Below are 25,054 nucleotides of genomic sequence, written 5' to 3'. Positions count from 1 at the left end.
AGGGACCATCTTTGTAGCCGTTGCGCAGTCATCACCGGAACGCCCTTCTTTGGATTAAAGATGGAGACAAATGGTTGGTGGTCAGTCAGCAAGGTGAACTTCTGCCCGTGCAGATAGTGGTTGAACTTTTTCACTCCCCACACTAGGCTGAGGGCCTCCCTGTCAATCTGGGCGTAGTTACGCTCGGCTGAGGTTAGTGACCGAGACGCAAAGGCTACTGGCCTCTCCAAGCCGTCCGGGAATTTGTGTGACAGCACCGCTCCAATACCATAGGGTGATGCATCACACGCCAACCGAATTGGTAGTGCTGGATTGAAATGAGCCAACACCTCTTTTGATGTGATCAATTCTTTGCACTTCTGGAAAGCTCGTTTACATTCGTCATTCCACTTCCATGGTACCCCCGTTTGCAGTAGGGTGTTCAGTGGGTGTAGTACTGTAGACAAATTCGGCAAGAACTTATGGTAGTAGTTCACCAGCCCGAGGAACGACCTCAGTTGTGACACATTTTCCGGTGCTGGAGCCTTGACTACTGCCTCAATCTTTTCAGGGGACTTATGTAACCCCTCTTCATCAATAACGTGGCCACAATACGAGATCTGCTTCTGGAAAAACTCGCATTTGTGGCGATTTGCTCGGAGCCCATATTCCTTCAATCTAGTGAGCACCTGCTCCAGGTTGGCAAGGTGAGCACTGTCATTTTCGCCCGTGACCAGGATGTCGTCCAAATAACACTGGGTCCCTGGAATCCCTTGCAGGACTTGATCCATTGCCCTTTGCCAAATAGCCGGAGCTGATGCTACCCCGAACACCAGCCGGTTGTATTGGTAGAGACCTTTATGAGTGTTGATCGTGAGGTACTGTTTCGAGGCTTCTTCTACCTCCATTTGCAGGTACGCCTGGGCCAGATCAATCTTAGTGAAGCGTTTCCCTCCAGATAGCGAGGCGAAAATATCTTCAATCCGCGGAAGCGGATATTGTACCATGTGAAGGACTGGGTTCACTGTCACCTTAAAGTCCCCACAGATGCAAACCTTCTTTGGTTCCCCAGGCGTATTACTCAACGACCTCTTCATTACAGGAACGATGGGTGTAGCCCACTCACTCCAGTCCACTTTGGACAGTACTCCAGAACGTTCCAAACCTTCCAGCTCTGCTTCGATGGCTGGGCGGATCGCATAAGGCACCGGTCTGGCCTTCAAAAACTTTGGGCTCGCATTTTCCTCTATTTTGATCGTCGCTGTTATGCCTTTTAGTGTTCAGAGTCCCTCCTGGAACACTTCTTGTGCGTCAGTTAGCATTTTTGACAGTCGTCCAGGTGTGACGTCGTCATCCTTTTTGGCATCTACCGTCAGTGCTTGTATGGAATGCCAATCTAATTGTATCTTCCGGATCCATTCACATCCTAGTAGTGGTGGTCCTCCATCTGGCAATACGTATAGGTCCATTTTTGGTGTTTCCTTGCCGTTGTATATCACGTTCACCCTTATTTTTCCTTTGCGGTAGACTTTTTGCCCCGTGTACGTCTTCAAGACAATCTCTGTATCTCTCAAGGGTATATATGAGAATAGCCGCTTGTAGTCCCTTCGGTTTATGACTATTAGGGCTGATCCGGTGTCCAATTCCATTTTCACTTGGACTCCGCTTATCTTGAGCGTGACCCAGATAGTTTGGTGATCCTCCATTTTGGTTACATTATGTAGTTTCAGACAACCCAGCTCCTTGCTTCCGAAGTCTGTATCACTTTTCTGTTCGTCTGAACTACTCTCCGTCACCTTATGTACCTTTTTGTACTTCTCCTGTGGAGATTTCTTGCTGCTGGTTTTCTTTCCCGACCTGCAGACTCCTGCTATGTGTCCTACTTTTCCACACTGTCTGCACACTTGGTCCTTGAACCAACAATCCTTATGGTCATGTGTTGTTCTGCCACAGCGATAGCACTTTACTGCTCCGTATGACATTTCATTTGTGCCATTCTCTTGCGGTCTCCGTTGTATCTCTGCAGCGCCCCGTGCGGCTGCTTCGTGTGATACTGCCATGCTGAAAGCCTTGTCCAGTGTAAGATCCTTTTCTGATAGAAGCCGTTTCTGGGTTCCTTCACTTTGAAGCCCACACACAAACTTGTCCCTTAAAGTATCTGCTAGTCATAGAAACATAGAGATAGGAACAGGAGTAGGCCATTCGGCCCTTCGAGCCTGCTCCGCCATTCAATGAGATCATGGCTGATCTTCGTCTGAGATCATAGCTGATCTTACCAGTTCAGTACCCCGTCCCCGCCTTTTCTCCGTAACCCTTAATCCCCTTAGCCTTCAGAAATATATCCAATTCTCTCTTGAAAATATTTATTGAATTAGCCTTCACAGCCCTCTGTGGCAGGGAATTCCACAGGCTCACCACTCTTTGAGTGAAGAAATTCTTCCTCATCTCTGTTTTAAATGATTTGCCCGCTATTTTTAGACTGTGGCCCCTGGTTCTGTGCTCCCCTGCCATTGGAAACATTCTCTCTGAATTCAGCCTGTCCAGGCCTGCCATAATTTTATATGTTTCGATGAGATCCCCTCTCAATCTTCTAAACTCCAGTGAGTACAAGCCCAAACTATTCAATCTCTCCTCGTAGGTCATTCCCGCCATTCCAGGTATCAGCCTGGTGAATCGCCGCTGCACTCTTTCCATGGCAAGAACATCCTTCCGCAGATGGGGCGACCAAAACTGTACACAATACTCCAGATGCGGTCTCACCAGCACCTTGTACAGCTGTAGTAAGGTATCCCTATTCCTATACTCGAACCCCCTTGATATGAAGGCCAACATACCATTTGCCTTCTTAATCGCCTGTTGCACCTGCATGCTCTCCTTCAGTGACTGGTGCACAAGAACACCCAGGTCCCTCTGCACTTCCCCATCTCCCAATCTATTGCCATTTAGATAATAATCCACCCTCCTGTTTTTACCCCCAAAGTGGATAACCTCGCATTTATCCACATTATAGTGCATCTGCCACGTATCCGCCCATTCCCCCAACCTGTCCAAATCGCACTGTAGCCTCCTGACATCCTCATCAGAGCCCACCCCTCCTCCTAGTTTAGTGTCGTCAGCGAATTTGGAAATATTGCATCCAATTCCCTGATCCAGATCATTTATATATATTGTGAACAGCTGGGGTCCCAGGACAGATCCTTGCGGCACCCCGCTGGTCACTGCCTGCCACTCCGAAAACGAGCCGTTTATTCCAACTCTCTGTTTTCTATCCGCCAGCCAGTTCTCTATCCACGTTAATACTTTGCCCCCAATCCCATGAGCCTTGATTTTGCATGATAATCTTTTGTGTGGAACCTTATCGAAGGCTTTCTGGAAGTCAAGGTACACCACATCCACTGGCTCTCCCCCATCTATTTTACCAGTTACTTCCTCAAAAAATTCCAGCAGATTAGTCAAACACGATTTACCCTTTGTAAATCCATGTTGACTCTGTCCGATCCTTTCCCCATTTGTCAAGTGCTCCGCTATTTTATCCTTAATAATGGACTCTAGCATTTTGCCCACAACCGATGTAAGGCTTACTGGTCTATAATTCCCTGCTTTCTCTCTACCCCCCTTTTTAAATATTGGGGTAACATTAGCTACCCTCCAATCCACGGGTACTGTTCCCGAGTCAATGGAGTTCCGGAAGATGATCCTTAGAGCATCTGCTATCTCCAGGGCCACCTCCTTAAGTACCCTAGGATGTAGTTTATCAGGCCCCGGGGATTTGTCGGCCTTCAGTCCCCTCAACTTACCCAACACCATATCCCTAGAGATACTAATTTCTGTCAGCTCCTCCCTCTCATTAGTCCCTATGTTTGTCGATATTCCTGGGAGGTTATTTGTGTCCTCCTTTGTGAATACAGAACCAAAGTATGAGTTTAATTGGTCTGCCATTTCCTTATTCTCCATTATATATTCTCCCGAATCGGACTGCAAGGGACCGACTTGGGATTTTACCAGTCTTTTCCTCCTGATATACCGATAAAAGCTTTTGCAGTCTGTCTTTATGTTTGCTGCAAGTTTACTTTCATATTCTATTTTCCCCTTCCTGATTAATCCCTTTGTCCTCTTTTGCTGTATCCTGTACTGCCCCCAATCTTCCGGTCTGGTGCTTTTTTTTGCCAGTTGATATGCCCTTTTTTTTGATTTTATGCTGTCCCTAATTTCCCTCGTTATCCACGGTTGAGTCACCTTTTTAGGTTTATTTTTATGCCAAACCGGTATAAACATGTTCTGGAATTCTTCCATTCTATCTTTGAATGCTTGCCATTGTCTATCCACTGTCAATCCCCCCAGAAACACCACCCAATCAATCTTACCCAATTCCCGTCTCATACCCTCGTAATTCCCTTTATTTAAGTTCTGGACCTTAGTCTCTGATTCAATTTCCTCACTCTCCATCTCGACTGAGAGCTCGATCATATTATGATCGCTCTGACCCAAGGGGCCTCGTACAAGAAGATTGCTGATAAGTCCCTTCTCATTGCACAATACCCAGTCTAAAATGGCCTGATCTCGAGTCGGCTCCTCGACATATTGGTCCAGATAACCGTCCCGAAAACATTCCAGGAATTCCTCCTCCTCAGAATTTTTACTAATTTGGGTAGTCCAATCAATATGTAAATTAAAGTCACCCATGATGACAGCTGTGCTCTTATCGCACGCTTCTCTAATTTCCCTTTTTATGCCTTCCCTCACCTCCATATTACTATTTGGAGGCCTATATATCACACCCACTAACGTTTTCCTCCCCTTGCTATTTCTCATTTCTACCCATACAGATTCCGTTTCATCCGAGTTAATATCCTTCCTTTCCATTGCATTAATCCCCTCCTTTACCAGCAATGCTACCCCACCTCCCCTACCTTTTTGCCGATCCTTCCTAAATATTGTATATCCCTGGATGTTAAGTTCCCAGCCTTGCCCACCCTGCAGCCACGTTTCTGTAATCCCAATCAAATCCGTCAATTAGTCCCGTTACAAATTGGCAGTGTTTCGATAGCTTGCGCAGTTCCGTTAAATACTCAGCATTACTTTTGTCTTTATGCTGGTTCCTTTTGTGAAACTTAAATCTTTCTGCTATCAGCAGCGGTGTGGGATTTAAGTGGTCCTGTAGGATTGTCACTATGCTTTCAAAATCCTTTTCCACTGGCTTCTCTGGGGTTACTAGGTTTCGCAGTAAACCATACGTTTTTGCACCCATGGAATTCAACAATACCAGTGCTTTCCTGGCATCAGGCACTTCATTCGCCTTGCAGTACACTTCTATGCGTTCTACATATGTCGCCCAATCTTCGACTTCATTGTCGAACGCTGTGACACTGCCACTCTTCGGCATCCCTGGGTGTGGTTAGACTGGTAAAAAAAAATGGCGTCTCCCGTGCTCTCCCTTCTTCTCCGCTGCGGCTCAGCCTCTGAACACCGGCTGCGCGCTCTGCTCACCCCTCCCGCGCGCCTCTCTCGCCGACGCCGCTCGGGCCTGAACACCGGCTGCGCGCTGTGCCCTCTTACCCCTCGACGCTGCTCGGCCTTTTTCCCAAGCCCAGCTCTCCACAGCCTCCTCTGCGATGCTGAAGTCTTCTCCGGATGGCCGACGCCCGTATTCCTGGAATCGGCCTTCTTCTACAGAGTTGCAGGTAGGTTTGAATCCACTCGTCGCCACTGTTAAATCCGTGAATCTTGAGGTATGGTGTCCGTTAGTAAATAGACAGAGACTGCAGAGGAACAATCAACAGGTGTTTACTGGATGAGGGTTACTCTAAACTAACAGTACAGATCCCTACTCAGGGTTTATATACAGGTGTGGTCACTGCCGGTACTACAGTATACAGGAGCTGTAAAAAGTAGTTCTCCCCTTAAAGGTACATACACAACACAAACGATAGCAAAATACTGCAGATGCTGGAAATCCGAAATAACAACAGAAAATGCTGGAAAAACTCAGCAGGTCAAAATGTGTTTTATACAGTAAAGCAATTCATAAAACCATCTTTTAAAAGGAAAGAAACAGGGTTAAGGTTCTGAGGAAAGGCCATCGACCTAAAACTTTAACTCTGTTTCTCTCTCCACAGATGCGGAAGTTTGACACCGGAACGGGTCCTCCCACTCCTGCAGGGGGCGCTGTGGTTTCCGAAAGGGTCCTTGCAGTTGTCGGGGAGACTCTTGCCGTTTGCTTGGTGTCGTTGGCGCGGTTTACGGCAGAGAGGCGCGGCCGCGGCCCCGCTCGGTTTACGGTAGAGAGGCGCGGCGGGGAAGGTTCCGCACGACAGTTTTGCGGCGGCGACCGGACAGGAGAACGGAGCGACGATGGCGTCGGGGAGCGGGGTGAGTGAGTGACCGGGTGTGGGGAGGGTAAATGGCGGCCCGGGCTCTGCGATGGGCCGGGGACTCGGGGCCTGAGAGCCTTGGACTGCGGGTTAGCGCCGGGCCCAAGGCCTCGGGCAACATCCACCGGGACCGATAAATGGGGAGGGGGCGATAGATGGAGGGGGGAGATAGATGGAGATGGAGGGGGAGATAGATGGAGGGGGAGGGGGTGATAGATGGGGGGGATAGGGGGAGGGGGTGCTAGATGGAAGGGGAGGGGCGATAGATGGAGGGGGAGGGGGCGATAGATGGAGGGGGAGGGGGTGATAGATGGGGGGGATAGGTGGAGGGGGAGGGGGGGATAGGTGGAGGGGGAGGGGATGGGGGGATAGATGGGATAGGGGGAGGGGCGATAGGTGGCGGGGGTGGAGGGGGAGGGGATGGGGGGGCGATAGATGGGGCTGCCAGAAGGGAGCGGAATAGATGGGGGACAGGGCACGAAATGGACAATAAATGAGGGGGTCTGCAGCGATGTGCCCTGTAAATTGTGTGTGCACGGTCCCTTTAAATTTACTGGGCTCCATCTTTTCCAGCGGCAACGGCTTATGAGCGGTCTGTGCGGGACCTCCCGGTTGATGCACGACTGCGCAGCCAAGGGGGAACATCGGCAGGGAGGGAGGGGAATGGAAGGTGATCGAAGGGGGAGGGAGGCTGCAGGAAGGGAAAGAATGATAAATGGGTGAGGGGGCTTGCAGGAAACGAGAGGGAATAAATGGGAAGAGAAATAAATCGGGGAAGGCAATAAATAAGGTGCGGGTGATAAAGGGGAAAGGGCCACGATTAATTTTCTTTGTGAAATGTTATCAGGAAAGGCTCACCAGGCTTGGGGTTCTTTTCTCTCGGAGTGAAGGCTGATATTATGAAGGGGTTCGATAGGGTAGACGGAGAGAAGATGGGGGTGGGGGGAGTCCTAAACTAGGGACCATAAAAATAAGATAGTCACTAATAAATCCACTAGGGAATTCAGGAGAAACTTCTTTACCCAGAGAGTGGTGAGAATGTGGAACTCGCCACCACAGGGAGTGGTTGAGGCGAATAGCAGCGATACATTCAAGGGGAAACTGGATAAACACATGAGGGAGAAAGGGATCGAAGGTTGTGCTGATGGGGTGAGATGAGGAGGGTCGAGAGGAGGCTCGTGTGGTCCAAATAACCTGTTTCTGTGCTGTATGTTCTCTGTAATAACCATGCTATGGAAAGGCAAATCATTGAACATTTTCAGTTTTTGAATTATTTGTGTGATTCGAATGAATCTCGTGCATTGTTATTTATCACATATACAAACGGAAGAAAGAACAAACTTGCGTTTACATAGCTCCTCCGGACGTCACAGCGCTTCTCCCTCATTACTGTTGTCGTGTTGACAGATACGGCAACCGAGTAGTGCACAGCAAGATCCCACAGAAAAAAAATAGCCCTCAATATGTAAGTGGGGGGGTAAAAGGTCAAATGTACCCATGTCAACTTCCGTATTGATGTCAAAAAATGATACTTGCAAGGAAAATGAAACTTTTTTTTGGTGGGGGGGTGCTGGGGGGAATCCCAAAAGGACTCCTGAGCCTAGTTTTTTTTTAAAAAGAGGGATTTCTTTTGGAAGTGAAGAAATGCTCAGGTTTATCTGTAAATATATATCGTACTCGCTGCGTTAATTGCAAGAAAAAGATAATTTTAAGGGGCGTGATGTTGAGATTTGGCTTCGGCCCCACCCCTTAGTTGAAGGGTTTTACCATCGTTCCCGCTAAGCTGCACGGCGGCGTGGGCGCGTGGCGGTCTGGAGGTCCCACACAGGTCGCTCACCGGCTTTTACATCGAAGAAGCCGTGCGCGAGAGAAAATTAGAATGGGCCGCGCAGCCAGTTAAAGGGGCTGCGCACCTAAAATATAAAAGTTAGAGGGAACGTTGGTTTTAACCCCTTGTATTTAGATGGTGTAAGGCTGAATCCTTGAGTTGTGCGTCAGCAGAATTCAACAAGTATCTTTTGTCTCAGAAGTTTGAAAAAACAATTAAGCACATTCCAGATTTTATCATCCCCAACTCCTGCAAATCGGAAGGTTTAGGATGAACATGTAAATCGGTTATTTCACCTGCCTTGTAGTTCCCGGCACGGGAATTTTTCACAGAAGCTTAGAGAATGTGCGAGAGTATTCTAAAATTCAGGAATGCAGCTTTGCAGTTAGATTTTGGAATTGTCCGGTTAAAAGCAGCCCGCTTGATCGGCTCCCGCCCCCCCCCCCCCCCCCAAACCACCACCTTAAACATTCACTTCTTCCACCACCGACGTACCGTGGCTGCAGTGTGTACCATCTACAAGATGCACTGCAGCAACTCGCCAAGGCTTCTTCGGCAGCACCTCCCAAACCCGCGATCTTACCACCTAGAAGGACAAGGGCAGCAGGCGCATGGGAACACCACCACCTCCAAGTTCCCCTCCAAGTCACACACCATCCTGACTTAGAAGTATATCGGCCGATCCTTCATCGTCACTGGGTCAAAATCCTGGAACTCCCTCCCTAACAGCACTGTGGGAGCACCTTCACCACACGGACTGCAGCGGTTCAAGAAGGCGGCTCACCACCACCTTCTCAAGGGCAGCTAGGGATGGGCAATAAATGCTGGCCTCGCCAGCGACGCCCACATCCCGTGAATGGATAAGTTTAAAATAAAAAGTTGTTTGGTGCGGGTCAGCCTGAAGCAAGTAACAATCCAGTTAATTTCAGGGAAGAAAAAGTTTGACTGCAAACATGCTCACAACATTCCAAAGGTTTTTGACTGGAAACGTGCCCAGCCTGGAGGAGATGATCCTGCAAATATTGTTTTTTGATTAAGGCTCAATTTGAGTGTTGCTGCGTTTTCAGCTGCCTGTTTACTGCACGGTGCGTTCTCCCTCAAAACAAGCTGCATTACTCAGACAGATCTTGATAAGTTTAATGTTGTCAAGGCAAGCTAGACGTTTTCTATTTAAAAAAAAAAAAAAAAAAAAAGTTCTCCTCCTATGGGCACTGATTTTCAGGGAGTGTCCAGAGGAGAATGTCCTTCCTACATAGATACATAGAAACCTAGAAGATAGGAGCAGGAGTGGGCCATTCGGTCCCTCGAACCTGCTCCGCCATTCAATGAGATCATGGCTGATCATCCAAATTCAGTACCCTGTTCCTGCCTTCTCCCCATATCCCTTGATCCCTTTAGCCTTAAGAAATATATCCAACACCTTCTTGAATATATTTAATGAATTGGCCTCCACTGCCTTCTGTGGTAGAGAATTCCACAGGTTCACCACTCTCTGGGTGAAGAAATTCCTCCTCATCTCTGTCCTAAATGGCTTACCCCTTATCCTTAGACTGTGACCCCTGGTTCTGGACTCCCCGACCATCGGGAACATCCTTCCTGCATCTAGTCTGTCCAGTCCTGTTAGAATTTTATAAGTTTCAATGAGATCCCCTCTCATTCTTCTAAACTCCAGTGAGTATAAGCCCAATTGACCCAATCTCTCCTCATACGTCATTCCTGCCATCCCAGGTATCAGTCTGGTGAATCTTTGCTGCACTCCCTCCATGGCAAGAACATCCTTCCTCAGATAAGGCGACCAAAACTGCACACAATACTCAAGGTGTGGTCTCACCAAGGCCCTGTACAACTGCAGCAAGACATCCTTGTTCCTGTACTCAAACCGCCTGCTGCACCTGCATGCTTACCTTCAGTGACTGGTGCACAAGGACACCCAGGTCTCGTTCCTGATCTGATAGAAAGCAAGAAAAGAAAGACATACATTTATGCAGCGCATCTCACGACTCCCAAGACGTCTCGAAGCGATTTACAACCAGTGAAGTACAGTGCAACCAGTACGGTAGAAGAGTGGTTACGTTACTGGACTAGTAATTCAGAGGCCGAGACTAATAATTCACAGAACGTGACTTCAAATCCCACCATGGCAGTTTGAGAATTTGAATTCATCTTTTTAAAAAAAAAAAAAAAAAAAAAAAATTTGAAATAATAAAACTGGGAAAAGTGACCATGAATCTGCCGGATTGTCGTAAAATCCCAACTGGTTCACTAATGTCCCTTTCGGGAAGGAAACCTGCCGTCCTTAGCCGATCTGGGCCGATCAGCCCCACCCCTACATGGTTGACTCTTAACTGCCCTCTGAAGAGGCCTAGCAAGCCAGTCAAAGGGCAACTAGGGATGGGCATTAAAGGATGACCGTGCCAGCGATACCCGCATCCCCGAGAACGAATCATTAAAAGAAACCCGAGGAATGAGTTCACAAAATTAATGCAGGCATCACTGGGGTACCAGTTTGTTGAACAGTCGGTTGAATATTCTAGGATGATCTGAGATTCAAATATTTTTAAGGATTTAGCAGATGAGGGGAGCATCCTGTGGATTTTAGTGGTTGAGGAAATGCGAAGTTGGGGCTCAGTGGTTTTGTTTTGGTCATAAGTGCCTGTCTTATCTCTGGGTTTATTCGGCTGCTACGCACTTGGAAAGAAATTGCACTTAAGACAGCCACGCTCCTTGTGTTTAATTCATTTCGTCTCAAAGTGCTCTTGGCAAGAACCACAAGTAACTGTGTGTCACACAGCACAAAATGCTCAATTTCCATCACCCATCGTGTGGAAAAAGTGCTTCCTGATTTCACGCCTGAATGGCCTAGCTCTTAATTTTAAGATTGTGCTGCCTTGTTCTGCTATCTTCCCCCCCAACAACCCCCACCAGATGAAATATCTTGCCTGTGTCTGCCATGAGAAGGTGGTGGTGAGCTGCCATGAGAAGGTGGTGGTGAGCCGCCTTGAACCGCTGCAGTCCGTGTGGTGAAGGTGCTCCCACAGTGCTGTTAGGGAGGGAGTTCCAGGATTTTGACTCGGCGACGATGAAGGAATGGCGATATATTTCCAAGTCAGGATGGTGTGTGACTGGGAGGGGAACTTGGAGGTGGTGTTGTTCCCATGGGCCTGCTGTCCTTGTCCTTCTAGGTGGAAGAGGTCGCGGGTTTGGGAGGTGCTGCCGAAGAAGCCTTGGCGAGTTGCTGCAGTGAATCTTGTAGATGGTACACACTGCAGCCACGGTGCGCCGGTGGTAGAGGGAGTGAATGTTTAAGGTGGTGGATGGGGTGCCAATCAAACGGGCTGCTTTGTCCTGGATGGTGTCGAGCTTCTTGAGTGTTGTTGGTGCTGCACTCATCCAGGCAAGTGGAGAGTATTCCATCACACTCCTGACTTGTGCCTTGTAGATGGTGGAAATCTTTGATGAATCAGGAAATGAAAGACTCGCCACAGAATACCCAGCCTCTGACCTGCCCTTGTAGCCACAGTATTTATGTGGCTGGTCCAGTTAAGTTTCTCGTCAATGGTGACCCCCAGGATGTCGATGGTGGGGGATTCGGCGATGGTAATGCCACTGAATGTCAAGGGGCGGTGGTTAGACTCTCGCTTGTTGGAGATAGTCATTGCCTGGCACTCGTGTGGCGCGAATGTTACCTGGATAAGTACCTGAACGAAAATTTTTTTGCAGGGCTGCGGCGAAAGGGCAGGGGAGTGGGACTGGCTGAGGGTGCTCATGCAGAGAGCCGGCAAGGGCTCGACGGGCCGAATGGCCTTCCTCCATGCTGTAACGATTCTATGATTTAGACTGGGAACAGAGTTAGGGTAAAGGGGTGTTGCTGGGACTGGGGAAGGGTTGGAAGTGGTGTATGCAGGGGGTCAGTGCTGGGTCCCTCCCTTGTTCTTGCTTTTGACGACACAAACTTGCACGGTCCCTGGCGAAGGCTCCTGGCAGACACGGACGACGTTTTTGTTTCAGTATATCGACAAAGGCCGCACTCCTCCTGTGCCTGTGTTAATGAGCTCAAACACAAAGTCAAAAATGCTTGCAGGTTTATTAAAGATTAAATGTTAGAGGGGCGCTGGAAAGGGAAGGGAGGCTGCAAGAAGTGAGGGGGAAGAAATGGGGAGGGGAGGGGACGGAACGTGGGCGATAAATGGGGAGGGAAATAAATCTGGGAAGGCAATAAATAGGGTGCTGGAGATAAAAGGGAAAGCCCACAATTAATTTTCTTTATGAAATGTAATCAGGAAAGATTGAACAGGCTGGGGCTAAGGCTGAGGGGTGACCTGATAGAGGTCTTAAAATTATGAAGGGGTTCGATAGGGTAGATGTAGAGAAGGTGTTTCCACTTGTGGGGGAGACCAGAACTAGGGGCCATCAATAGAAGATAGTCACTAATAAATCCAATAGGGAATTCAGGAGAAACTTCTTTACCCAGAGAGTGGTGAGAATGTGGAACTCGCTACCACAGGGAGTGGTTGAGGCGAATAGTATAGAGGCATTTAAGGGGAAGCTAGATAAGCACACAAGGGAGAAAGGGATAGAAGGATATGCTGATAGGGTGAGATGGAGTGAGGTGGGAAGAGGCTCGTGTGGAGCACAGACCAGTTGGGTAAATGGCCTGTTTCTGTGCTGTAAATTCTATGTATATAAGAAGGTTATGCTGATACACATTACTCATGGCCAACACTGAGGTTACAAAGGATGTTTTGCCGTAGAAGATACACACATTACAGTTGGGTGACCTCACCCCTCCAGATGCCTCCCTTCCTCTTCTCCCCTCTATGGTCGCCTTATCTGAGGAAGGATGTTCTTGCCATGGAGGGAGTGCAGCGAAGATTCACCAGACTGACACCTGGGATGGCAGGAATGACGTATGAGGAGAGATTGGGTCGATTGGGCTTATACTCGCTGGAGTTTAGAAGAATGAGAGGGGATCTCATTGAAACTTATAAAATTCTAACAGGACTAACAGAAAAAGCAATAATCCTGAGGATTGGGAGCAGTTTAGGATTCAACAAAGGAGGACAAAGGGATTAATTAAGAAAGGGAAAATAGAATATGAGAGTAAGCTTGCAGAGAACATAAAAACTGACTAAAAGCTTTTATAGATTTGTGAAGAGAGAAAGGTTGGTGAAGTCAAGCGTAGGTCCCTTGCAGTCAGAATCAGGGGAATTTATAATGGGGAACAAAGAAATGGCAGACCAACTAAATACATACTTTGGTTCTGTCTTCACAAAGGAGGACACAAATAACCTCCCAGAGATGCCGGGGAACATAGGGTCTGATGAAAGGGTGGAACTGAAAGAAATCAGTATTTGTAGGGAAATGGTGTTAGGAAAATTGATGGGACTGAAGGCCGATAAATCCCCAGGGCCTGATAATCTACATCCCAGGGTACTTAAGGAAGTGGCCCTAGAAATAGTAGATGCATTGTTGGTCATCTTCCAGAACTCGATAGACTCTGGAACAGTACCCATGGATTGGAGGGTAGCTAATGTTACCCCACTATTCAAAAAAGGTGGTAGAGAAAAAGTGGGGAATTATAGACCGGTAAGCCTGACATCGGTAGTGGGGAAAATGCTAGAGTCCATTATAAAAGATGTAATAGCAGAGCACTTGGAAAGCAGTGACTGGATCGGACAAAGTCAACATGGATTTACAAAAGGTAAATCATGCTTGACTAATCTACTGGAATTTTTTGAGGATGTAACTGGTAAAATAGATAAGGGAGAACCAGTGGATGTGGTGTATTTGGACTTTCAGAAGGCTTTCGATAAGGTCCCACATAAGAGATTAGCGTGCAAAATTAAGGCACATGGGATTGGGGGCAAGGTATTGACTTGGATAGAGAACTGGTTGGCAGACAGAAAGCAAAGAGTTGGAATAAACGGGTCGTTTTCCGAGTGGCAGGCAATGACTAGTGGGGTACCGCAAGGATCGGTCCTAGGACCCCAGCTGTTCACAATATATATTAATGATCTGGACGAGTTAATTGGATGTAATATCTCCAAATTTGCAGACGACACAAAGCTGGGTGGGAGGGTATGCTGTGAGGAGGATGTCGTGAAACTCCAGTACGATTTGGACAAGTTGGGTGATTGGGCAGAAACATGGCAAATGCACTATAATGTGGATAAATGTGAGGTTATCCACTTTGGTGGCAAAAACAGGAAGGCAGATTATTATTTGAATGGCAATAGATTGGGAGAAGGGGAAGTGCAAAGAGACCTGGGTGTTATTGTGCACCAGTCGCTGAAGGTAAGCATGCAGGTGCAGCAGGCGGTTAAGAAGGCAAATGGCATGTTGGCCTTCCTAGCAAGAGGGTTCGAGTACAGGAACAAGGATGTCTTGCTACAGTTGTACAGGGCCTTGGTGAGACCGCACCTTGAATATTGTGTGCAGTTTTGGTCGCCTTACCTGAGGAAGGACGTTCTTGCCATGGAAGGAGTGCAGTGAAGATTCACCAGGCTGATACCTGGGATGGCAGGAATGACGTATGAGGAGAGATTGTGTCGATTGGGCTTATACTCACTGGAGTTCAGAAGATTGAGAGGGGATCTCATCGAAACCTATAAAATTCTGTCAGGCCTGGACAGACTAGATGCAGGAAGGATGTTTCTGATGGTCGGGGAGTCCAGAACCAGGGGTCATAGTCTAAGGATAAGGGGTAAGCCATTTAGGACAGAAATGAGGAGGAATTTCTTCACCCAGAGAGTGGTGAACCTGTGGAATTCTCTACCACAGAGGGCGGTGGGGGCCAGTTTATTAACTATATTCAAGAAAGAGTTGGATATATTTCTTAAGGCTAAAGGGATCAAGGGATATGGGGAGAAGGCAGGGACCGGGTACTGAATTTGGATGATCAGCCATGATCTCATTGAATGGCGGAGCAGGCTCGAGGGGCCGAATGGCCTACTCCTGCTCCTATCTTCTATGTTTCTATGGTTTTACCCCATTCATACTGTTTCTAGCTGCACGACTCCATAGGCATCTGCGTCCCAGAATCCTTCACACACTTTCGGTACCAGTCCCTATCAAGATGCCCCTACGCCTGCTAAGGCATTAAATAAAAGAACTGAGTGTCCAGTTGGGGGAGGGGGAATCGTAAAGCGAATCTAAATGTAAGCAGTGAGTGACCTGGTCCAGAAGCAGGCTGCGTGTGACCTCGGTACAGACACATTTTCAGCCTTTTTTTTTACAGTCTTTCCACTTTAGGCTTTTTAAGCTACAGAAATAATCGAAAATGGAATACAGTATGAGAATATAAGTAATTATTTAGTATAAAATGGTCACCCTTACCATTTCTCAATCTTAATCTCCAACAGCAGGTTGATGGAATAGGCAGACAGGTGGGAGGTGCAGTTTACTGTGGAGAAACACGCGATAATACTTTTTGGGTGGAAACATAAGAACTGGCAATGTTACAAGTTTTGGGTCTGCCTCAGATATTCTCTTGGTTACAATGGTACTGGTCATTCCTGTAAGTGGTCTTAGTGTCTTGCACTGCTTAATGGCTAACTGTACGTCATTGTAACCCAGGGCTGTAGCACAGAGCATGCTAAATAGTACAATTTTAAAGGGGGTACAAGGAAGAGAGAGACCTGGGGGTGTTTGTGCACAAGCCTCTGAAGGTGGCAGGACAGGTTAACGAAGCAGCGAATAAAGTATATGGGATCCTGGGCTTTCTAAATAGAGTACAAAAGCCAGGTATTTATGCTGAACCTATATTAAACACTAGTTTGGCCCCAGCTGGAGTATTGTGTCCAATTCTGGGCACCGCACTTTAGGAAGGACAAGAAGGCTTTCGATAGGGTGCAGAAGCGATTTACTAGAATGGTTCCAGGGATGAGCTATTGCAGTTACGGTGATAGGCTGGAGAAGCTGGGATTGTTCTCCTTGGAGCAGAGAAGACTAAGAGCAGATTTGATAGAGGTGTTCAACATCATGGGTTTAGATAGAGTAAATAAAGAGAAACTGTTTCCTATGTCTGAAGGGTCGATAACCAGAGGACACAGATTGAAGGTGTTTGGCAAAAGAACCAGAGGCGACATGAGAATTTTTTTCAACGAGTGGTTAGGATTTGGAATGCACTCCTGATAGGATGGTGGATTCAGCTTCAATAGTAGCCTTCAAAGGGAATTGGATAAATATTTGAAGGAGAAAAATAGCAGGGATATTGGGAAAGAGCGGGGGAGTGGGACTGACTGGATTGCTCTTCGAAAGAGCCGACCTTCTATATTGTGCTATTCTATGATGTGACCTGGATCTCTCGTCCTTTGCCCTAGCGTGCGTTTCTCCAGTCCTTGAGTAGGCGGGCTGGCGAACAGTTAACCTATTTTAGCTTACAGATGGCTCGTGAACAGGCAGACAGTCAAAGCAAATGCCACTTCTTCCACTCAACTGCACTTCACCTCTCCTCTTACAATGAGAAGAAATAATAAACCACAAGCCTCGTCCCTTTTTCGTAGGACCACTAACTTGTTTTTGTCACCTCTGAGTCAGAAAGGTACAAGTCCCACTCCAGTGACTTGAGCACAGATATTGAGGCTGACACTCCAGTGCAGTGCTGAGGGAGCGCTGCACTGTCGGAGGCGCCGTCTTTTAGATGAGATGTTAAACCGAGGCCCCGTTTGCGCTCTCAGGTGGATGTAAAAGATCCCATGGCACTACAGGAAACTTTGGTTTATTCGGAGGTTAACTGTCCGGAATGCTCGAGCCACCAGCAAAAATCAGCAGCCGTTTCGTTAGGTTTTTTTTCTTTTTGTTGCTTTTTTTTCACCAGTCAGGCTCTGCAAGGCCCTGCTAAGCAACAGGGTTTGTTGCCAGATACGGAGCTCAGAATCACCGTATGTTTCAACATTAGCGCTGGTTTGTCCGGCAGTTTTGATGGGACGGCAACAGCTCGGTCCCGTCAGTGCCGGATAGCACAAAGTTTCCTGTATTTCAAAGAAGAGCAGGGGAGTTCTCCCCGGTGTCCTGGGCCCAATATTTATCCCTCAGTCAACGTCACTAAAACAGGTTATCTGGTCATTATCGCATTGCTGTTTATGGGAGCTTGCTGTGCGCAAATTGGCTGCCGCGTTTCCTACATTACAGCAGTCACTACACTTCAGAAAGTACTTCATTGGTTGTAAAGTGCTTTGGGACGTCTGGTGGTCGTGAAAGGCGCTATAGAAATGCAAGTCTTTACTACTGTACTTTGCAGACAGCTTCTAATGCAAAAACTGACCTACGTTTTGGCTTCCAGCTCCTGCCCGCCAGCCCAAGCGCCTCTTGTTCCCTTTATTCACTTATTCACTGGAAGTGGAAGGCCTGGGGCTTCCCAAATCCTTCCCTGTTCAGGGATTCGCCAGTAAGCCTCACGACCAAACCGGCTGCCCCCTCTCTCCCAAGAGCATATTCTCAACGGACACTTTGTCGCCTTTTCTGAATCCTAATCTACATTTCCCAGCTCTGTTGTTCTGTGTGTTTAATCCCGCGAGCATTGAACTTGATGCCATGAATTACATGAAGATATCTCCTGTGGAGGCAGTCAGAAATCCCGAATACGACGGGTATACAATCCATAGAAAGGTGCTGGAGAGACTGTGGGTTAAAATAGATAATTCCCTTTAAGAGCAGCTAGATAATGCCATAAAAAAGAACCGCAGCACTTCAGGATTTATAAATAGGGGCATAGAGTACAAGAGTAAAAATAAGTAATTGTGGGCTTCCAGATGTTGCTCCTAGAGCTTTGGATGATACCTCATTGTGCACAGTTCCTTATTGATCCTGTGCTGTAGCCACAGAGCAGGACGATTGTGCACAGTCCCTTGTACAATTCAGCAGCAACAGTACATTGCCTGTCGCATCTTCACAGAGCCTGTTACCTGAGCAACCCAACTTCCCCCTCCCTTTCCACAGGGTCAGAAGGAGCTACAGCTCCACTTTGCGTGCACCCCAGGATCGTTGGGCTCGGCGGTGATGTCCGCAGGTTCTTTGACCATGGGCAGCATCGCAGTGGAACCACTGCTGCTCTTACCCCTGCTCCCGGCCGCACAGAATCACACAGCACAGTGTAGGACGTGCGGGATTACCCCTCGCCCATCCCAACAGGTTACAGAGTTCGGACTTGAGACTTACAAGAAATTACACCAGACACACGGGGTTCTGCCTTTAACCTTTTATTGTTCCAAAGACAGATTCAAAACCCCAACCACTGTTCCAGCAGTCCACCAATAATATTACAGGAAATCAGACATACACCCATCCGCCGATGATCGGTCCAGTGTTGATTGTAGGTCCCCGTAAGCGAAAAGACTGGCCTGGCCCCTCCTTCCGACTGCAGCCTGATCCTCCTCGGCGAGATGACCAGCCAAACCGCCTTCTTCCGACTGCAGTGCCGATATTCTTTAGCCACTGTGTTTTATACAGCTTTCCTGGCCTTTCGCAGTAAATCAATCTTTCAGAGATAGTGAAATGTTCCTTTTAATGTTGGTTTGAGCTGTCAAAAGTTTACATTAACTCATGGTGCTTCAGCCAGTTGCACCCTATTCACCACCTTAAACATTCGCTCCCTCCGCCACCGGCGCACCGTGGCTGCAGTGTGTACCATCTACAAGATGCACTGCAGCAACTCGCCAAGGCTTCTTCGACAGCACCTCCCAAACCCACAACCTCTTCCACCTAGAAGGACAAGGGCAGCAGGCGCATGGGAACACCACCACCTCCAAGTTCCCCTCCAAGTCACGCCATCCTCACTTGGAAATATATCGCCGATCCTTCATCGTCGCTGGGTCTAAATCCTGGAACTCCCTCCCTAACAGCACTGTGGGAGCACCTTCACCACACGGACTGCAGCGGTTCAAGAAGGCGGCTCACCACCACCTTCTCAAGGGCAACTAGGGATGGGCAATAAATGCTGGCCTTGCCAGTGACGCCCACATCCCATAAAAAGAAAGAAATAAAAAAAACCTGTGTGACTATCCTATTCACAACCCAAAATTGTTCATTCACTCCTAAAGTGTACAAAAGTAGCAGAAAACCACTTGATTAGGTTCACGAGTTACGTCGTATTCTGCATTTCAAAACTTCAGTGGTTTGACTTCTCCCCTTTAACCTCAGAAAAGTCACCAGAGACACCATGTCTACAATACTAAGGGGGTTTGTTTCTCTCTGTTGTCTCTCACTGCCCCCTGCAATCACAACCATGGTCCCTGCCTCATCAGTGAAAGGCTGCTTGTTACCTTCACCAATTTTATTTCACTTTTTGAAAAACCTTTTGGCCTGGCAAAGTATTTCAAGAAATATTAAAATTAAGGGTCTGTATATACTTTCTACAGTCCCCCCTCAAGTAACTGTCACCAGAATTTTTTTGAGTTACAGTTACACGAAATCATCCTGCGCTTTCTGCAGTTACCTGACTACTTCTTGTTGCTTGCGCCGTCTCTTGACACGACATGTTAGTGTTAACAGGTATAACACAATTATCAACTGAATGATGACCAGTACGTGGGAAATAATCCTTATTCAAGGATGAACCTCGATATTCATGCCGATACTAGATGCAGGAAGGATGTTCCCGATGGCGGGGGAGTCCAGAACCAGGGGTCACAGTCTAAGGATAAAGGGTAAGTATTTAGGACTGAGATGAGGAGGAATTTCTTCACCCAGAGAGTGGTGAACCTGTGGAATTCTCTATCACATAGAAACATAGAAGATAGGAGCAGGAGTAGGCCATTCGGCCCCTCGAGCCTGCTCCGCCATTTAATGTGATCATGGCTGATCATCTAAATTCAGTACCCGGTCCCTGCCTTCTCCCCATATCCCGTGATCCCTTTAGCCTTAAGAAATATATCCAACTCCTTCTTGAATATATTTAATGAATTGGCCGCTACTGCCTTCTGTGGTAGAGAATTCCACAAGTTCACCACTCTCTGGGTGAAGAAATTCCTCCTCATCTCTGTCCTAAATGGCTTACCCCTTATCCTTAGACTGTGACCCCTGGTTCTGGACTCCCCGGCCATCGGGAACATCCTTCCTGCATCTAGTCTGTCTAGTCCTGTTAGAATTTTATAAGTTTCAATGAGATCCCCTCTCATTCTTCTAAACTCCAGCGAGTACAAGCCCAATCGACCCAATCTCTCCTCTTACGTCATTCCTGCCATCCCAGGTATCAGCCTGGTGAATCTTCGCTGCACTCCTTCCATGGCAAGAACGTCCTTCCTCAGATAAGGCAACCAAAACTGCACACAATACTCAAGATGTGGTCTCACCAAGGCCCTGTACAACTGCAGCAAGACATCCTTGTTCCTGTACTCAAATCCTCTCTCTATGAAAGCCAACATACCATTTGCCTTCTTAACCGCCTGCTGCACCTGCATGCTTACCTTCAGCGACTGGTGCACAAGGACACCCAGGTCTCTTTGCACTTCCCCTTCTCCCAATCTATCCACAGAAGGCAGTAGAGGCCAATTCATTAAATATATTTAAGAAGGAGTTAGATATATTTCTTAAGGCTAAAGGGATCAAGGGATATGGGGAGAAGGCAGGGACAGGGTACTGAATTTGGATGATCAGCCATGATCTCATTAAATGGCGGAACAGGCTCGAGGGGCCGAATGGCCTACTTCTGCTCCTATCTTCTATGTTTCTATATTCCTCCACGACGAATTGTACTCGACTTTAAGTATTTCCGTCCTTATCTCATGATTCTTCTGGGTCAAAACGTAACAATGTTTTTGAGACTGATTAATACGCTTCATGAACCCGATCTGGTCCTCGGGCAGGGGTGGTATGTTGTATCCAAATCTAGCAACACATTGGAGCAATGCTCTTTTAACTCATCGTTTCTATTAATAATCAGTTGGCCATGTGAATATACATTTAATGACACCCGCGCACCAATCCGTACAGGTCGGACCGGAGTAAAACAAAATGTTCCCCTCGCAATCGGACAGATCAGATTACCGTACTGGTATTCCTGGTGTATGGGGCTTCAGCCAGTTGCAGTAATGTTTCCCATTCTACACCCTTCTTCAATAATCTCAGTAAGGGGCCCACTGTAGCTGCGTAGTTCTCAATGAATTTCCTACAGTAACCTGCAGTGACCCAAAAACGATTGGCGAGCAGTTACCGAGCCTGGTTGGGGTAACTCCTGCACCGCCTTCCGGTTAGCCTCATCTATCGCGCGTTCCCCTGGTCGAATAGTGAGTCCCAGAAACTGAACCATCCTCTTCCCCTATCTGTGCCTTCTTGGGATTAACCTTAAATCCGGCTGTTTTAAGCAATCCCAACAACTCCTCCAACAGTTTCTCATGTTCTCCTTCACTTTCGGAAAACAACAGTAAATCGTCTACATACTGTTATCAGTCGATCTGGGCGACTGAACTCCTTTCTGTATGCTTCCATGCACTGATGAAAAATAGAGGGGCTGTTATGGAATCCCTGTGGAAGGCAAGTCCATGTATACTGTTGTCCTTTAAAGGGGAAGGCAAATTTGTACTGATCCTCGGGGTGCACCGGGACGGACCAAAACCCATTGAATGTGTCTAGGACCGTAAATACCGTGGCATTCCTAGGGATGTTACCAATCAGATCTACAGGAAACTTTGGTTTATCCGGAGGTTAACTGTCCGGAATGCTCGAGCCACCGGCAAAAATCAGGAGTCGGTTCAGTAAGTTTTTTTTCTTTTCGTTGCTTTTTTTTCACTAGTCAGGCTCTGCAAGGTCTCGCTAAAGCTGTTGCTTAGCTACAGAGACGCTTGCAAGCTACGGCCAACTGTTTAGAAGCTGTCAACAGGGTTTGTTGCTAGATACGGAGCTCAAAAGCTTCCGTATGTTTTAACATTAGCGCTGGTTTGTCCGGCAGTTTTGATGGGACGGCAACAGCTCGGTCCCGTCGGTGCCGGATAGCACAAAGTTTCCTGTACTACGGCTGCTACTGTAGGGGCACAAGCAGGGATGTTCTTGTTCAACACCCTATAATCGATGGTCACTCGCCAGGAGACATCCGGCTTCTTTACTGGCCATACAGGAGAGTTTACGTGTGTAGCCAAGGATCTCGCGACTCCTTATTCCACAAGGGATGTTAAAACCTTTTCCAAGTCTCTCTGCTTCTTTGGGGAAGGTATATTGTTTCTGTGGGCGGAGCATGGGCTCTCCTTCTACCCCTGTCACCCTCCCACAGTCGTGCTGATGCGTGGCGAAAACCTCTCTGTTAGCTTTAACTACAGCTGTGTACCTTCCTGGCACTCTTGCTATGAAAGTTTGTAAATCGTAGGGACCTGTCGGCGTCACTACCCAAGCCTCTCCATGTCTTGGAGGTATTACTACCACTTCGTCGCTACACTCCATTCCTCCCCACAGGCAGTCGTTGTGCATGTCTACCATCACATTGTGCTCTAACATCCAAGCCTAGGACCCCCAATCCCGGTTGATCCCACTTCATTAATATACATGTCCACTTAGTTTGGAGGGGTCCTACTTTAAAATTTAGGGGTTTAGACACCGCCCCAGCCATTGAATTGCCCGTGAAACCACCTAACACATATGGTTCCCTACTCGACCAAGGTGATGTCATCGGGGAGGGGGAATGTACCACCGTGCTAGATGCTCCAGTGTCAACCAAATAATCTCCCTCCTTCCCCTCAACAATGATGTCTACCATATTCGTCGTACCTGAGCGGACACAGGTACTCGGGCTGGGCGCGGCCTCTTCATGCCTGTGTCTCTCCACAGTCTTTACCCTGGGCAGTGTGAATTTTCCCCTGAGATTGCCTTTTCTCCCACCCTTCCAAGCATTCCTGCACACATTTAGAAATTAGTCTAGCTGTTTTCTCGTCGTCCACCTCGAGGGGGGCCACGTTAGGACCATTTCTTGATTCAATTTTGTTCTTACGGGGCTTCCAGCACTCCCGGATAAAATGGCCCTTCCCTCCACAGTTATAACACATCTCCTTTTCAGTGAAACCCTCGTGTTGCCACCTTTTAGGGATTGTTTCCTTCACCTTGCACACCTTGCCCTTTGGTTTGTTAATTGTCCCTGTGTTTCTTTTATCGAGCTGTCTTTTTTCAAACACCAAAGTTAGTTTCCTTAAAACCCTTTCCTCAGTGTTATTTGCGTCTGTGGGATCCAAGTCTGACATGACTGACTGTAAATATGGCAGACTATGAGATATCAGAACCCGGAGCCAGAGATTTCTGGGTTGCCCCAGTAAATCGGCTCGCACTCCCACTCCCCCACCCGTTGCTTCCAATTACGTGGGCCACATAGTCTGTCGGCAAACACTGTGGGTAGTTCATTGGGCCCCTGTTCTATCTCTGCCATAGCCTTGAAGGGATCCCCTGTTCCTACCCCCATCGCCTGAGCAACCCTTAATTTTAAATTCTCATACGTCCCATTACCAATCTTCATGTCAGGTGGGAGGCTGCTAAATACCTCCGGACTAAGAATAAATAATAATAACTTCTTTTCTTCATCCTCGTCCATTTCAAGACTACTTGTTACATTCACCAATTTTATTTCACTTTGAAAACCCTTTTTGCCTGACATTGGATGTGAATGTAAAAGGTATGATCAGTAAGTTCGCAGATGACATGAAAATTGGTGGGGTGGTAAATAGCGAGGAGGGAAGCCTCAGGCTACAGGACGATATAGATGGGTTGGTCAGATGGGCGGAACAGTGGCAAATGGAATTTAACCCTGAAAAGTGTGAGGTGATGCATTTTGGACGGACTAACAAGGCAAGGGAATACACAATGAATGGTAGGACCCTAGGAAAGACAGAGGATCAGAGGGACCTTGGTGTGCATGTACATAGATCCCTGAAGGCAGCAGAACAGGTGGATAAGGTGGTTAAAAAGGCATATGGGATACTTGCCTTCATTAGCCGAGGCATAGAATATAAGAGCAGGGAGGTTATGATGGAGCTGTACAAAACGCTGGTTAGGCCACAGCTGGAGTACTGTGTGCAGTTCTGGTCGCCACACTATAGGAAGGATGTGATTGCTTTGGAGAGGGTGCAGAGGAGATTCACCAGGATGTTACCTGGGCTGGAGCGCTTCAGCTATGAAGAAAGACTGGATAGGCTGGGGTTGTTTTCCTTGGAGCAGAGAAGGCTGAGGGGGGACCTGATTGAGGTATACAAAATTATGAGGGGCATAGATAGGGTGGATAGAAAGGAACTTTTTCCCTTAGTAGAGGGGTCAATAACAAGGGGGCATAGATTCAAGGTGAGGGGATTTGAGGAAGAACTTTTTCCCCCAGAGGGTGGTTGGAATCTGGAACTCACTGCCTGAAAGGGTGGTAGAGGCAGGAACCCTCACAACATTCAAGAAGCATTTGAATGAGCACTTGAAATGCCATAGCATACAAGGCTACGGACCAAGTGCTGGAAAATGGGATTAGATTAGACAGGGCTTGATGGCCAGTGCGGACACGATGGGCCGAAGGGCCTCTTTCTGTGCTGTATAACTCTATGACTCTAAAGCATTTCAAGAAATATTAAAATTAAGGGTCTGTATATACTTTCTACAACAGCAGGGGGCCATTGTGCCTGTACCGGCTCTTTGCAAGAGCTATCCAATTAGTCCCACTCCCCCACCACCCTTTCAGGCAGCGCATTCATTAGAGCGTGTGTTTTTTTTTGTCCCACTTTCTCTTTCTAACCCAGCTGTCCTCTCCCCGCAGACGAAAAATATGGACTTCCGTAAGAAGTGGGACAAGGATGAGTACGAGAAACTGGCCCAGAAGCGGTTGCAGGAAGAAAGAGAGAAGCGAGATGGTGAGTCGCTGTTCTGGAATGGAACCTCGCCCCGAATGGGTTTGTGCGCGTCGGAAAATCTCGAGGGGGCAGAGTGT

At 47.6% G+C, this 25,054-nt stretch overlaps 1 protein-coding gene across 1 annotated transcript in view; it reads left to right on the top strand.

Moving 5' to 3' along the window:
- The first annotated feature begins 6,223 nt into the window (after positions 1–6,223).
- zmat2 (zinc finger, matrin-type 2) overlaps positions 6,224–25,054 on the top strand; it is a 42,761-nt gene continuing 23,930 nt past the window's right edge. Inside the window, exons 1-2 of the mRNA XM_085995987.1 lie at positions 6,224–6,348; positions 24,884–24,977. Coding sequence (XP_085852113.1) covers positions 6,331–6,348; positions 24,884–24,977 — 112 coding nt within the window. The 5' untranslated portion in view covers positions 6,224–6,330. The remainder of the gene's footprint in view (positions 6,349–24,883; positions 24,978–25,054) is intronic.

This window comes from Somniosus microcephalus, chromosome 8 (genome assembly GCF_052327205.1).
Source record: "Somniosus microcephalus isolate GS21.2 chromosome 8, FLI_Smic_1.0, whole genome shotgun sequence".
NCBI classification, from domain to species: domain Eukaryota; kingdom Metazoa; phylum Chordata; class Chondrichthyes; order Squaliformes; family Somniosidae; genus Somniosus; species Somniosus microcephalus.
Note: the sequence above shows the minus strand (reverse complement) of the source record. Positions and strands in the feature narration are given on the sequence as shown.